The 15,159-nt window shown below is 58.5% G+C and overlaps 2 protein-coding genes across 2 annotated transcripts in view; one reads left to right on the top strand and one right to left on the bottom strand.

The window, feature by feature from the left end:
- Nucleotides 1-354: 354 nt before the first annotated feature.
- LOC111144240 (BRCA1 associated protein 1) lies at nucleotides 355-9,205 on the top strand. The gene is made up of 17 exons (XM_022498454.1): nucleotides 355-504; nucleotides 603-632; nucleotides 742-796; nucleotides 1,728-1,860; nucleotides 2,241-2,360; nucleotides 2,807-2,868; nucleotides 2,954-3,096; nucleotides 3,345-3,423; nucleotides 3,882-4,005; nucleotides 4,296-4,443; nucleotides 4,937-5,121; nucleotides 5,604-5,737; nucleotides 6,291-6,769; nucleotides 6,881-7,041; nucleotides 7,318-7,410; nucleotides 7,530-7,602; nucleotides 7,808-9,205. The coding sequence occupies exons 1-17, from the start codon at nucleotides 468-470 to the stop codon at nucleotides 7,939-7,941; spliced, it is 2,190 nt and encodes a 729-aa protein (XP_022354162.1). The 5' UTR covers nucleotides 355-467; the 3' UTR covers nucleotides 7,942-9,205.
- A 569-nt stretch (nucleotides 9,206-9,774) lies between these two features.
- LOC111143889 (dynein axonemal heavy chain 1) overlaps nucleotides 9,775-15,159 on the bottom strand; it is a 72,120-nt gene continuing 66,735 nt past the window's right edge. Inside the window, exons 67-77 of the mRNA XM_022497930.1 lie at nucleotides 14,915-15,059; nucleotides 14,492-14,650; nucleotides 14,268-14,399; nucleotides 13,534-13,704; nucleotides 13,267-13,446; nucleotides 13,020-13,196; nucleotides 12,260-12,430; nucleotides 11,961-12,091; nucleotides 11,242-11,593; nucleotides 10,429-10,663; nucleotides 9,775-9,896 (exon numbers count right to left, since the gene is read on the bottom strand). Coding sequence (XP_022353638.1) covers nucleotides 9,775-9,896; nucleotides 10,429-10,663; nucleotides 11,242-11,593; nucleotides 11,961-12,091; nucleotides 12,260-12,430; nucleotides 13,020-13,196; nucleotides 13,267-13,446; nucleotides 13,534-13,704; nucleotides 14,268-14,399; nucleotides 14,492-14,650; nucleotides 14,915-15,059 — 1,975 coding nt within the window. The remainder of the gene's footprint in view (nucleotides 9,897-10,428; nucleotides 10,664-11,241; nucleotides 11,594-11,960; nucleotides 12,092-12,259; nucleotides 12,431-13,019; nucleotides 13,197-13,266; nucleotides 13,447-13,533; nucleotides 13,705-14,267; nucleotides 14,400-14,491; nucleotides 14,651-14,914; nucleotides 15,060-15,159) is intronic.

The following is a 15,159-nucleotide window of genomic DNA, read 5'->3' as shown; positions in this document are numbered from 1 at the left end:
CACCGCGTCGCTGACCGTTGGTAGGGTAGAACCGCTAACGGCCGCGCGCTAACAGCCGCGCGCCCGCCCCGCCCCTTCCTCTCTCACAGCCGAGCCGGTCCCCGCCCCTGTCCCGCCCCCTCGCCTCTTCCCGCCCCCGCCCCGCCCTGCCTTTTTCTCTCGGGCGGCCGGCGCCCAGAGCAGCCCTCGCCCCGCCCCTCCACCTCGCCCCGCCCCTCCACCTCGCCCCGCCCTCTCGCGCGAGCGCCCGGGCGTCGAGAATCGATCCCGCGGAAGACAAGCCCAGAGGCGGGGCGGAGAACGTCGCGCTGTGGTGACGTGGTGTCGCGGGCGCGTGAGGGTGACGTAAACTGTGCCCGTTGTCTGTGTGTGGGGCTAGGGGCCCCGGGGCGGCGGGGGCTCCCGGCGCGGGCGGCGGTGGGTCGGGAGGGCCTGGACATGGCGCTGAGGGGCCGCCCCGCGGGAAGATGAATAAGGGCTGGCTGGAGCTGGAGAGCGACCCTGGTGAGGAGGGTGCTGGGCGGGCCGGGGGCTGGGGAGGCCGGTTGGGCCCGAAACGCATCTGTCTGACCACTACCTGCTCCTCTTGTCGCCCGACCCAGGCCTCTTCACCCTCCTGGTGGAAGACTTCGGTAAGAGCCTCTTCTACCCGCTGGACCCGGGCTGTGGGGGTCCACTCCTGTGCCCTCGCTGCACAGCCTGGGGCTGCCCTTTCCGACTTCTTTCTTTCCCTGACCGCAGGTGTCAAAGGGGTGCAGGTGGAGGAGATCTATGACCTTCAGAGCAAATGTCAGGGGTGAGTGGCTTGGTGCCAGGGCCTTCCCTTACACCCCGAGGGCAAGAGAAGGGCCAGGGGAGGAGTGCCCCTCAAGGGAGGTAGTGTAAGAATCCCAAGTTATAAAATCTCATACATGGAAGCACCCCTCATCTTTGGGTGCCCTCCTGATCAAGCTGATATTTTTTTCTCCCAGTCTTCCTTCACACTTCCCTTTATGTAGCAGTCCCCTTCCCCCTCTACAAATCTATCCTTTGGAGTACAGTTCAGCAGCTTTTTCTGGTCTTGTTGCAGAAAAGCAGCCCCTTCTCTTGACCCAGGTCACACAGTGCCTGCTGTAATTTATTAATTACTGCTTTCATGTACCCGTGTGCCGGTGGCTTTAATCCCTTCACAAAGATCTTGTATTGATTGGTTGATGTGTGGCATCTGACAAGGCCCCTCCAGGGTGACCAACCTCAGAGCCTTGTCTTGGTTGTCCTGCAGACTAGAGGTGTGGAGTGCCCCTCTACAGAGACTACAGTGCATGAACCGAGAGATCTGTTTTTATCTTTCAGGAAAGCACGGACTGTTAAGGTGTTCATTAGCTTTTTTCACTGCACTGGGGCCCAAGCCTTGGGGTTCACAGTGAGAATTAGTGTTTAAATTCCTTGATCAGAGGGTTTTTTTTTTCTTGCCTTACCTTCTGTTCCTACCTTGTTCTGGGCCATGGGTCCAGCTTTTCATTTCTTATCCCAGAAGCTGATGCTTGACTGTGCCTGCAGCAGGCTTCTGGATGTGAAGGCTCAGAGCCAGTTTAGGCATTGTTGGAAAGAAGCCAGGGTAGAGGTGGGATCACGGGGAGGGCACCTGAGTGATAACACAGTGCGTGGGAATAGGCAGGAAAAGAAAAGGGATGCTGATTGCCTTTCCCCACTTGGCTGGTCTAGCTTTGCCCCTTAACTTTCCCCAGCCCAGTGTATGGATTCATCTTCCTGTTCAAATGGATCGAAGAACGCCGATCCCGTCGCAAGGTGTCTACCTTGGTGGATGATACGTCTGTGATTGATGATGATATTGTGAACAACATGTTCTTTGCCCATCAGGTCTGCTGGGCTCTGTGTTCCATCTGGAGGGTGGGATGCTGCCACTGTCTTTGTTGGGAAGTGGAAGTGGGGGAAGGCAGGAGGAAGAGATAGGCAGATACCATGAGTAGCGGTTAGAGAAGTCCCCTGGCAGAAGGAACTGAGCTCTGAGTTCATTACAAAAGGGAGTATCTTGAGAGCAGGCTCGTGCTGAGTCCATTCTGCATGTCCCCAGACATTTGGGGGCCATTTAGTTAAATGAACAAATATTGGGTGGAGAGGAGGGAAGCTGATGAGTTTTCTTGTCCAGATAGGACTGTCCCTTTCTGGATCCTCATTCTATAGGAGTTTGGCTTAGGTGAGGCATGCTGTGTATGAGTGACTGTTCTTGGGTTTCACAGTTGATCCCCAACTCTTGTGCCACTCATGCCCTGCTGAGCGTGCTCCTGAACTGCAGCAACGTGGACCTGGGGCCCACCCTGAGTCGCATGAAGGACTTCACCAAAGGCTTCAGCCCTGAGGTAGGCCGCAGCAGCACCTCAATCCTGGCTCACAGCTTGCTGCTCAGGTTTGACTCCTAGGCCCACATACCATATGCCATTTGATACTGTGAGGCCATTTTCTTTCAAATGATTTCCCTTATGTTTGACCCTTAGATTTTAGGTTCAATTGTCAGGAAAGACCTGAGGAGGAAAGGAACATTCCTTAAGTGACACTATGTTACAAATTTCTTTGTCAGTATGTATCAGGCTACATTGTTTTCCAGTGTCCACTCATTACCATGCAAGATGAACCCCATCCTTCTGGGGCTCTGGAGTTCTTTTCTGTCCCCACTAACCTTTCAGCAAAATCAATCTATGCTGCTACAGGTTTCTGGAATGCCTCCAGGCCTATTGTCCAGAGCTTTGCTTCCCACCCAGAGGCCCACCTGAGAAGTTGTTTTAATGTGTTATTTCCTTCTCTCTAGAGCAAAGGATATGCAATTGGCAATGCCCCAGAGTTGGCCAAGGCACATAATAGCCATGCCAGGTGTGTGGGAGCTATGGGAGCTGGTGGGAGTGGCAGGGGGAGGAAGGGTTGTTCCATTCTGGGCCCTGAGCATGTCCTTCCCTAGGCCTGAGCCACGCCACCTCCCTGAGAAGCAGAATGGCCTTAGTGCTGTGCGGACGATGGAGGCGTTCCACTTTGTCAGCTATGTGCCTATCACAGGCCGGCTTTTCGAGCTGGATGGGCTGAAGGTCTATCCCATTGATCATGGTAGGGACCCACTGGGTTTTTCTGCTTACCTTCTAGGGAGCTGGGGTTCAGGGTCCCTAGGTGCTTGGGACCCACTGGCAGGGGCATGGTGTTGAGGGCATCCGTCTCTGGCTGGATGGCACCCTGCACTGCACTACCTGACCACCCCAGACTCCCTGACTCAACTGCTGTCCATCTTCCTTTCCATTCCTGGCCTGTCCAAACTCAGGGCTTCCCCCCTGCTGACTCCTCCTGTTGGTCTTCCCTAGGGCCCTGGGGGGAGGACGAGGAGTGGACCGACAAGGCCCGACGGGTCATCATGGAGCGAATCGGCCTCGCCACCGCAGGGTAAGGGCTCTGTGCTTGCCCTTCCCTCTGGAGCTGTGCCTCCATTGGGAGAGACACAGAAAAGGGAAAGCAGTGAGGTCAGATGACTCATGCAAGGCCACATGAGGAATCTGGCCAGGTCCAGTTTAAATCTTGGGCTTCTAACTCCTTGCCATGTTTCTCACCCAGGCTGCTTATGGCCTGCTTTGGGACAGACTGGGGAGGGGCACGCCTTGGTGGAGCCCTAGGTGGCCCAGACATGCTGGCTCTCTTGCTGATAGGCCCTCGTGCAGGTCGTGGGCAGTCCCCAGCTCAGCTCCTGCCCAGCGAGCGCATGGCTAGCTGCTGCCCGCCTGCTGGGGTGGGGCCTGCACCTATGGCTATAACTGTGACTCAGGGAGCCCTGCCACATTGTTTATCTCAACCCAGTGGTGGTGCTGGGGCGAGAGCTGTTCTCACGGCTGTGGCTGTGACTACAGGGAACCCTACCATGACATCCGCTTCAACCTGATGGCGGTGGTGCCCGACCGCAGGATCAAGTATGAGGCCAGGCTGCATGTGCTGAAGGTGAACCGTCAGACAGTACTGGAGGCCCTGCAGCAGGTGGGGACCCCTCCTGCCATCCCTCTTCCTCTCACTGGGGTGTGGTGTCTGATTCCCAGATCACTCTTTATTACAGATCTGTTGAGCTTCACCCGACCATTCCTTTCCTTTGCTTTCCTTGTGGGAAAGCTGGGACCTGGGGTGGGGAGGGGGAATAGCTTCTAGAAGGAGGTTTGGGTTCAGCTGTTGTATTTCCTTGTGAGCGAGTGGGTAGAACCAAGGACCTTTGCTGTCCAGGCGAGTGGCTGGGGTCTGCTTTCACTCCTCTGAGCCTTGGATTCTGTTTTTAGCTGATTAGGGTAACACAGCCAGAGCTGATTCAGACCCACAAGTCTCAAGAGCCACAACTGCCTGAGGAGCCCAAACCAGCCAGCAGCAAGTCCCCCCTGGCGCTGGAGGCAGGCAGGGCCGCAGCAGCCTCCGAGGGCACTCACACAGGTACCCTTGGCCTCAGAGCCACCCCATCATAGCTTGAGCTGAGAGGCCCAGAGCAAGTTTTTTTGTCGGATGCACTTGGGCAGAGGTTCAAAGGCTCCTATGGGACGCCTAAGGCCGAGTGTCTGCAGCCCTTTATTCTCGGAACATGGAGAGCAGTCATCACCTAAAGAAAGGTACCTGTGAAGGGCTGATGTTACCACAGTTCCTGAACCTTCTTTATAATAAATATTTCCTTTCTGGTTTTCTTATGAGTCTTTTTTTTTTTTTTTTTTTTTTTTTTTTGTCTCCCTCCCTCTCTTTTTCCATCTCATCCTTCAGCTTGCTGTGGGCCCATGACCTAGAGCTTGCGGACTCTCATCCTGTTAGCTAGCGTACCTGTTCTTCTCTGGCAAGAGAGGAGGGAGCAGCGCTATATCTGGGGAGTTGGTAGGCGGGGGACTTGTTTTCTTGAGGATCTGCCTGAAGGTCCTGCCTGTGCTCCTTGTCCTCTCAGATGGTGTGGAGGAGGTGGCTGGTTCGTGCCCCCAAGCCCCAACCCACAGCCCTCCCAGCAAACCCAAGCTGGTGGTGAAGCCTCCCGGGAGCAGCCTCAACGGGGTTCCTCCCAACCCCACTCCAATTGTTCAGCGGCTGCCAGCCTTTCTGGACAATCACAACTATGCCAAGTCCCCCATGCAGGTGAGCTGGGAGCACCCTTGGCCGAGCCCCTCCAGCGTTCTTGAGAGGCCACAACAAGCAGTTTCCTTAGGTGGTTCCTTGGTGTTCACCCCATGCCAACGCCTCGATAGCCAAGTCTCTGCTACCCAGAAGCCCCCCCGCCCTGCCAGGGGCTTAGAGAGGAAGAGAACTCTGACTTGCAGTCCACTCACACAGCAGTGGGGCAAGATGTTTAGGGCATGTGCCTGGTACCACTTGAGGAGTTAGGTCTTGCTGGCAAAAGAAAGGCACGTGTTTCAGGGTGCTCTGTTTGTCTTAGATGTCTCGCATAGGCAGGTCATGTGGGTGGGCAGCAGCCTCCCCGGGAGTCAAGGGTGGGCTCAGAACACCTGGGGCTCGGTGGACTCTGACCTGGAGAACCGTGTTGGCTTTCGGCTGTGACTGCTGTGTCCAGCCCGGGCTGACTGGTCGCTCCTTATGGCCGCCCTCGGTCTTTGCCCCAGGAGGAGGAAGACCTGGCAGCAGGCATGGGCCGCAGCCGAGTTCCAGTCCGCCCCCCGCAGCAGTACTCGGATGATGAGGACGACTACGAGGATGATGAGGACGATGACGTGCAGAACGCCAACCCTGCCATCAGGTCAGCCTCAGCTCTGGAAGGCTAGAGGCTCGAGTGCTGTAGGTCCTACCTTGACTCTTCCAGTCCACGTCTGAGGTTGCCCTTTAGCATATACTATGGAGTGCCTGCCGAGCTCAGGGTCCATGGGAGGCTGGCATGCAGGGCTGACTCCAGGTCCTGGGTCCCCAAGGCTTCATAGGGCTTGAGGGAGTGTTGACATTTGACCAGATAACAAGGCTTGTCCTGTTGGAAGGCCTTTCAGCTAGACCTCGAAGGATTGGATGAAGCAGGGATGGAGGAGATGGGGTGGGGTGCGGCTCTGTCAGAAGACCTGGCATTGGCAGAAGGCCAGAGTGAGGCAGCTGGAATAGAGGTGTCCTTTGAGAACACGTGGCTGTGGCTTTTGAGGCTTAGGGTGCCAGGCTCAGCATGGCCAGGTCAGGCTGCTCGACCCAGTGCGAGGAGTTGCAGTGTCCGTCCCTGGAGGCCGGGACATGTCCAGGGCTATTCTGGCAGTGCTGGGCAGGGTCACCCAGCCCCTTCCTGTGGCTCACCTTTCCTTGGGCCTCCCCAGGTATAAGCGAAAGGGGCCAGGCAAGCCAGGGCCACTGAGTGGCTCTGGGGACGGGCAGCTGTCGGTGCTGCAGCCCAACACCATCAACGTCCTGGCGGAGAAGCTCAAAGAGTCCCAGAAAGACCTCTCAATTCCTCTGTCCATCAAGACAAACAGTGGCGCGGCCAGCCCGGCCGTGGCGGTCCCCACGCACTCGCAGCCCTCACCCACCCCCAGCAATGAGAGCACGGACACAGCCTCTGAGATCGGCAGTGCTTTCAACTCGCCGCTGCGGTCGCCCATTCGCTCAGCCAACCCGACGCGGCCCTCCAGCCCTGTCACCTCCCACATCTCCAAGGTGCTTTTCGGAGAGGACGACAGTCTGCTGCGTGTTGACTGTATCCGCTACAATCGCGCTGTACGTGACCTGGGTCCTGTCATCAGTACGGGCCTGCTGCACCTCGCTGAGGACGGGGTACTGAGTCCCCTGGCACTGACAGGTGCGCCTGCGAATGGCTCACTGGCCTCTTGGTGTACTGAGGAGGGGGGTGGCCAAGTAACCACCAGGTGTCCTGCTCTCTGAGGGGTCCTCTTGTGCCTTCTCTTCCCAGAGGGTGGGAAGGGTTCCTCGCCCGGCAGCAGGCCGAGCCCAGGCAGCCAGGGCTCCAGCAGCCCCGAAGAGAAGGAGGTCACGGAAGCTGCAGACAGCAGAGAGAAGCCTGGGTTGGCCAGGCCTGGCGAGCCCTTGAGTGGGGAGAAGTACTCACCCAAGGTGAGTCCCTTTGCAGCTTTCTCTTCTAATCTTGCCAGAGGGAAGGTCTTGAGGCACTGCTGCCCAGGTGCTGGGGCCTCAGGAGTGCTGGTGTAAAGGCTGGTGGCGGAAGCCGGGCTCCAGGAAGCCTGTTTGGGTTGAGAAGCTGCCGGGGCCTTGGTAGGGTTTGGACTCTGGCTGCTCCTCCATGTCTCCAGCTGCCTCCTGGTGGGTGGGAGGGGGGGTACTTGGATGCTGGCCGGCCCCCCTCAGGGGTACGTTGCGGGATTTTGGCAGGAGCTGCTGGCACTGCTGAAGTGTGTGGAGGCAGAGATTGCAAACTATGAAGCCTGCCTCAAGGAAGAGGTGGAGAAGAGGAAGAAGTTCAAGGTGGGTCATCTCCAGCAGCTGGTCCTCTGCCTATCTTCCCAGATGTGTGACCTCCCGAGGTCAGCTGGTGGCTGCTCCGGGGAGATGGGCTGCAGTGCTCTCATCCTTCTCTCCCACAGATTGACGACCAGAGAAGGACCCACAACTATGATGAGTTCATCTGTACCTTCATCTCCATGCTAGCCCAGGAAGGTGAGGGGACTTACTGCCGCAGCTGACCTGGCATGCCCTGCTGGGGGCCATGTCCCTCAGGCCTCTTTTGGGGCTTGAGCAGACCTACGGCAGGGTGGCAGGGGTTCAGGGAGGGCTGGGAGAGCCTCAGCTCCTGGCCTGAGGTGCATGCAGTGGGTGGCTGCCGTGCATCCGGCCACCTCTTCAAGCACCTTGGCCTTTGTAGGCATGCTGGCCAACCTGGTGGAGCAGAACATCTCGGTGCGGCGGCGCCAAGGGGTCAGCATCGGCCGGCTCCACAAGCAGCGGAAGCCCGACCGGCGGAAACGCTCACGCCCTTACAAGGCCAAGCGCCAGTGAGGACTGCTGGCCCGCACCCTGCAGCCGCTCTTGCCGCGTGGCCCTCCCAGGGGCCCCTTCCCTGCCCCACTCCCCGTCTTCCCAGTATTACTGAATAGTTCCAGCCGGAGAGCCTGGCCCCTGGGCATGAGTGCCAGGCTGGACTTCCTGCGTTATGCCCCCGGGCTTGGCGGGGCAGGGCCGCCCCGTGGTGCTCTGGAAACAGCAGCTGGGGCTGGGGCTGGGGCACAGGGAGGTGCTGCAGCTTCCTCCACAGCCGGCTGTGGAGTGGCAGGACCTGGCCTTCCTGCCTCAGCAGCAGAGTATATATTTTACCTACAGAGACGTCTATTTTTCTGGGCTCTAACCCATCTTGCCACCACTGTGTTGACATAGCCAGCTTCCTGACTGCGTTCTTTCCAGCAGTTGTCATCCTGGTGGACCCAGGTCCCCGCATCATGCTGGAGTCATGACTGCAGGGTCCCAGCTGCGGCCTGGGTGGGCATTGGGCCCTGCGGCTCTAGCCCCAGCCACCAGTTGTCCCTGTCGTGAGGAAGCCAGGTCTGTTCTTCCTCCCGGGAGAGCTCCAAACTCAGGGACCCGGCTTCTGGGCTGGTTTGGGAGTGGGGTGTCCTCGTAGGGGGTCAATGAGCAGCCCACTGGGGTCCTGTGGCCTGAGTAGAGAGAAGTGTTCAAGCTGTTTACTGGCCTGTAAACTCCCTTCCTGGCTTTGCTCGTCAAGACTGTTCTCTGCAGCAAGGCTCTGGGGCTCTTTGCCTTCAGTGTTGTAGCCCTGGCAATGGGCCGGTCTTGGGCTCCTGGGCTCTGTCCCTGGAGCCTGGGGTTCAGAGGAGTCCCTGCCCAGCTCCTCAGTATTACCATGTCTCCCTTCTCTTAGGGATAGCAGAGACAGGGCTGCTCACAGGAAGCTGACACCCCTCGGCTCTCCATGCCATGCCAGCTTCTTCAGCCTCTGCAAGGCATTCAGTGGGGGACAGCAGGACTAAGGCACCCAGTTGGAGCCCCGGTGTTCCCAGAGGGCCTAATGCCAAGGGGCAATGGGCCCAGCACTGTCTCTGGAGCTCAGGCCCCAAAGAGAGCCCCATGGCCACTGCCAGATGGCTTGGAAGGTGATCAAAGCAGGCCCCTTATCTGTACATAGTGACTGGGGCAGGGGATGGCTGGCCAGTGTCGCAGCCATCTCTCTGTGCTGAGCACAGCTTGACTTCTCCGGTCCCTGTAAATATTGGATCAATGAATGAATAAAACTCTCCTAAGAAATGAACTCTCCTGTGGTTGCTGGCCTAAGATTTATAGGTTAGGTTGTGGTGAGAGGGAGGACCTAACCAAACCTGGGCCGAAGGGCCTGTGACCAGAGGGGTGAGAGGTATATATTCTCAGGCGTCCGTCCTTCTGGGGCAGATATTCTTAGGACCGTAGACCCAGGATTTAGAACCTGAGCCAAGACAGGGCTTTGGGTGGGCTGTAGAAATCTGAAGAGGACACTTTGGGAGGACAGAGCCATGGCTTTCATCCAGTTCTGATGGCCATGCCACCTGAGCAGAGGTGGGGGCTCTGGGCTGAGGAGGCAAGGTGGCCTCTGGTCTTACCCACCACGCTGTCCCTGGAGGGGCCCCCTTGGAGGGCACATCTCTACCCTTGTTCATTTGGACAGGTCCAGCAGGCCAAAGCTGTCCCTCTGCCCCGTCCCCGCTGCTAAGCACATTCACTCCTGAGGCTGCCGCACTGCTACCCCGGCAGTGAACCCTGTGGACAGGCACTGACACAAGCAGCAGAAGCCCCGCTGGACTGCTTAGAAAACGTATTTAATGGCCCCAACTCTTCTTCCTGAGTCTAGTAGTCCAGGGCACAGATGAGCGCCACACCACGCTTTATCCAGTGTCGCTGGGGCTGATGGGAGGGGAGCTCCACAGCAATGATGTAGTTGGTTGAGTGGCCTGTGGTTGATAGTGTTCCTGGAGCAGGCAAGAAGGGAGGGTTAAGTTGTCTTCACAAGAGCGGGGACAGGGTAGGGACAGGATAAAGGCAATGGACTCAGCAGACTGAGCTGGGGGCAAGCAGCAGCCCTGAGCCGAGAGGAGACCTGCCTGGTGAATGGGTCTTGCCAAGGCTCAGGCCTGCCCAGGGTTATTACACTGATGACTGAGGACAGGAATGGGAGAGTTGGGGGCCACTGCTCACTCCCTGTTGGACCCAGCCCAGGCCCACCTCCCATCCAAGTCTGTTAGCCCCAGGAACCCTCATTAGCAGACGGGGGCTCCCAAGACCCAGGTGGGTCTGCTGAGGGAGGCAAGAGGGTGGGGAGCTCAGAGGCCACTTCGTACAGACTGAGCCCAAGCTCTGGGCATTCCCCTCCCTGCCTGCCGGTGGTCTAGCTCTGTCCTGGCCCGGTCACTCTCAGAAGGGCTGACTGGCCTCTGTCAGCCATCCTATTCAGCTAACCTGGGCCCGCACCTGTGGTGCAGGTTCCCCGCCCTGGGCCCGTACCTGCTCGGGTCAGTGTCTTGTAGATGGGGCACAGGTAGAAGTCCTGGTTCTGGATCTTACGGTTGTGCGTTGGCAGAAGCCAGATAACAGCCATCTCTGTGTATAGCTCCTTGGGCCGAGACTCAGCCAGCTGGAAGGCCACAGGGTCCCAGCGGGCACCTTCCAGGAACAGTCCATGGATGTAGCACCCCTCACTGGGTCTTTTCTTGAGCTCCGACACAGACTGCCGCAGTACCTGTGGTGGGCACACAGACATGCCCCTGCACATGTAAACACCTGGGATCTGGGTTAGGATTTGGGTCAGGAGGCACAAACTCCCTCCTGAATTCTGCCCACCTGCCCATTACTTACCCACCATTTTATTTTGTTTTGTTTTGTTTCTTTTTAAGATTTTTATTTATTTATTTATTTGAGAAAGAGCAATAGAGAGAGCACAAACAGGGTGAGGGGCAGAGGGAGAGGAGAAGCAGACTCTCTGCTAAGCAGGGAGTCCAACACAGGGCTTGATCCCAGGATCTTGGGACCATGACCTGAGCCAAAGGCAGACGCTTCACTGACTGAGCCACCCAGATGCCCCACTCACCCACCATTTTAGCTGGCCGCCTGCAGTCTGTGTCCTGCCCCTAGGGATTTCCTGGGGGCTCATAGCCTCCTCTGGTTTGGCTCTCCCTGCCCCCTGAACCCCACTCAGGACCCCCATCTGGCAGCCAGCTGTGGCCTCAGCGCCCCTCCTATCTGGACCTGTAAATACTGGGGGCCTGACCCAGGCCATACCCCAGCCTGACCCTAGCCTGACCTTGGCTGTGTGCAAACCTGGAAATCAAACGAGATGGTGTCAATGGAGATGACAGACTTGCGAGCAAAGTTCTGCAGCGTGCCCGTCAGGAAGGCCTGGGGGAAGAAGAAGCCACTGATCCAGAAGACAGCTGGGATGCCGCCTTGGATCCAGGCCTGCAGGAAGTCCAGGCGCTGCATCAGGTCCATGACCCAGGAGGACAGCGGCTTGAGCGACGGGTAGGCCTTAGCATTCCAGAGCTCAGGCACAGCATTGTTGTACAGGCTGGTAGCCATCAGCTCCAGCTGTGAGGACATCACCACCAGCCCCTTGAGAGCCTTGAGCAGGTCTCGAAGTGTCTCTGTGATCACCTGCAGCAGCCGGTTGTACCTGTGGGGCCAGCGGCAAGGAAGAAGGCAGCAGTCTGGGGGTGAGGGGAGTAGTACCCGTACTCTCCAGTTGTAGACCACAGACAGACAGAAAAACAACGGCACGACATGGGGCTAAGAGCACAGAGCTGAGTCAGGCGGCCTGAGTACTGATCTCAGCTCTGCTCCTTAGCACACGTGTAACCTTAGGTCACTTGACCATTTGGGCCTTGGCTTCCTTGTCTGATGGGAGTGGGACAATAAATGTGGCTGCGCCCGAGCACAGACTTGATGTTGCACCTGGCCTGGAGGAGCCGCTGCTGCCATTTCTCTATGATAATGACTCTCCGCACTAACTCAGGGCTGGGGGTGGATGGCAGGGGGATTACCGAATGACCTCCTGGACTAGCACTGTGTTCATCGACTCCTCATACAGCACGGGGTACTTGGCCATTACCAGCTGCAAGTTGATGGGCTCAGGAGTCTGGAGCAGAATACTGTGGGCCATATCCTCCACTATCTGTGGGGGCAAAGGGACACACACAGGGGGTCAGGGCCAGCACCCCTTACTTAATTCTTGCCGGATTCCACAGGCACTGGGTTCCTTCCCACAGGGGAGCAGGCAGGATAGTGGGTGGGAGACCGACCCTGCCCAACCCATGGCCCTCTGCCCCCTGCTGCCACCTACCTCCTCCCGGCCCTGGCCTCCTATGGAGGATGATCTGGGTTGCAGCTGGATGATGGCACCGAGCAGGGCGTAAGTCTCATTCTGGGCGAAGGTGATGTTGGCATTGTCGTGCAGGCCAAAGATCTCAGGCATGTCATTGAGAGGGAGGCCTTTGATGTAGGAGAGGTAGCCCTGGAGGGTAGGAGGACCACAACTGAAACCTTGCTCTACTCCCAGCCTGTGGTCGGTGGGGGGGTCCCTCCAACAGGGCACAACTCCCGCTTGCCTCCAACTCTGGACGCCCTCGTGCATCTCCCTCTTCTTAGGGCTGCATGGCTTCTGAGGGGCTGTGTGGGTAGACGTCGCCTCCCTCCCAGCCCTCTTCCTGCTGTCATCCTGCTCCCTCATTCAACTGTTCCAGTCATGGGGGCTTCTCTCCTTCCAGTGAGGACCACATTCCGACACCCACCCCAGTTCTGCAGGCCCCACACGCATCTTAGCTGAAGCACCATGTCCTCTGGGACCCTTGGAGGGGCTGCGCTGCCTCAACTGGATAATTACACTCAGCTCCCTCTGGCCTCGCTCCACAGAGCCCCAGCTCCTGGAGGCAGGGCCTGGGTCTGCCTCCCTCACTGTGGCTATGTTTGTGGGATGGAGTAATCCAGGAAAAAGAGCCACTGAGGGAACAGGACCATGCTTCCCCACACCCAGCTCCCGGACGCTCGCAGCACCCTGGCAGCCCGGCCTGGCAGGCTGCCTGGGCCATGGGGGACGTGCTCACATTGAGGTCATAGGTGGGCTGGATCTGGTGGTAGATGCCCGAGGCGCTGTAGCTGTGATCGTGGAAGAGCACGGAGGGGCTGTAATAGTCTTCCAGGATGTTCATGATGCAGCGACGGTCCCAGTCATCGGTGACACGGCCCCCGTAGTTGATCTCCCCAGCCGTGTACTTCAGGACCTATGGGGTGGGTGGGTGAGGGCCCCCCCGCACGCGCCCACCGGCCCACCCCAGCCTGTCCCCAGCCCACCTTGTAGGGGATGTCGTCGTACTCGTCCAGAAACATCTTGAGCTGGCTGATACAGATGCGCAGGTCCCCATCCGTGAACTCGTAGGGGATGTTGAAGCCCAGGGGCCCAAACTTGCGGCGCTCCAGCGCGTTCCCGTGGAATAGGCACAGAGACAGCAGCAGGGACTTGAACTCCATCACCTGTGAGAGGCAGGATGGCAGGGGAGTGAGGGGTGGGGCCGGGGCCCAGGCAGTGGTGGGGGGCGAGTGTGCACCCCTATGCCTCACCTTGTGGCAGGAGTTGAGGAGGTCGTCGCTCAGGCTGCTGTAAGACTTGAGCAGGTTGGCCTTGACGCCTCGGGGCGGCTCAATGGTCATCTTGGAGCCATTCTGCAGGATGGACACTGGAAACTTGTTGCTGGGCAAGCTGGTGAGCCACAGGCGGAAGTCCCGGTGCACCTGGCGGCCACACAACCGGTGAGCATGGGGACCCACGCCCAGTGGCGGCCCCACACCAGGTTCCCTCCCACCAGGAGCCCTGGGCCACCTGCAGCTTGACCCTCCCCTGGGTGGGCTGGGCCAGGCCAGGCCAGCAGACCACTGATTGAGAATATCGGTTTTATCAGGTCATGATCTCAGTGTCCTGAGACCAAACCCTGCATTGGCTCTGTGCTGGGCCTGGAGCCTGCTTGGGATTCTCTCTCCCTCTGCACCCTGCCTCCCCACCAAAGGGGAAAGAGAGAAGAATATGGGCTTTGGCAGGTCCCAGCATCACCAGTCTGTGCTGGGTGGATGTGGGCAAGTCACGTCACCACTGGTAACAGTAATGCAAGGGGAGAATGCACTGAGAAGGCATGTTTCATATACCCCTTCCTGAGTGCGGTATGCCCAGGCTGTGCTGAGCGCTCTGGGGGACAATCTCATTCAGCCTCATCATCCCTGTCGAGGGACTGAGGGACTGTTGGCAGTCCCCTCCCTCAGTGAGGGAGGCCATCAGGTCTGTGGCAGCCGGGGCAGCGCACCTTATCGGGGTTGATGTGCTCGATGAGGCGCTCCAGGGCCGGCATCCAGCTCGGTGCCAGGTGGCAGTTCTGGAAGAAGACCCACTTGCCCCTCTCTATGGAACTGCGCATCATGGCTTCTGCCCGAGGGCCCTGGAGGCAGGGGGAAGGGGCGGAAAGGCCGAGCAGTGAGGGGTCAACCTGCCCAGCCTCCAGACTTCCACCACTGCCCCCCTGGTCCTTACCTGGCCCTGGCCCAGGGAGATGGCAGAGAGCTTCTTGGAGAACTTCATCTCTTCGGCAAACTTGTAGAGGTCAGCAGCGGGATCAGTGCCAGGCGACAGCACGAAGATGAGGGGCGTGGTGGAGCTGGAGTCTTTGAACACCACTGACAGGTTGGCTGTCTGCAGGTCAGGGAGAGATGCTGGGTCGCCTGGGGCTGAGCAGGGACCAGGGCAAAGCAGGGGGTCCTGGGGCTTCCAGAGAGCTCTCAGAGAGGCTTCCAGGGGTGGGAGTGGGGGGCTGGAATGGAATCTCCCTGAGCTTTCGGAAGGTGCGGCTAGAAGTCCCAGCCCAACCAACGCTGCAAAATGGTCTATCCAGGTGCAGCCAGGCCCCCGGGACCCAGAGGTGGGGACTTGTCCAGGGCACTGGCTGATGGCACTTGCCTGGGGCTCAATGAAGCGTGGCTCCAGGTTGGCAGCCACGAAATCCTGCATGGCATTGGTGACCTTGTCCCCACGCAAGCAGCGGAGAACCAGCAGCTTCTGGAACTGGTCCAGGTACTCGTTCCAGATGCCAGGCAAGGGTTCCCTGTGACAGTGTCCATGTCCCCCTAAGAGCTGACCTGTGGGAGGGCACTGGCCCCAGGGACTCTGCCGGCTAGGTGGCTGGGGAGAGTGCGGTCCCTGGA

This window comes from Enhydra lutris, unplaced genomic scaffold (genome assembly GCF_002288905.1).
Source record: "Enhydra lutris kenyoni isolate GAN:26980312 unplaced genomic scaffold, ASM228890v2 scaffoldscaffold10, whole genome shotgun sequence".
NCBI lineage: Eukaryota > Metazoa > Chordata > Mammalia > Carnivora > Mustelidae > Enhydra > Enhydra lutris.
Note: the sequence above shows the minus strand (reverse complement) of the source record. Positions and strands in the feature narration are given on the sequence as shown.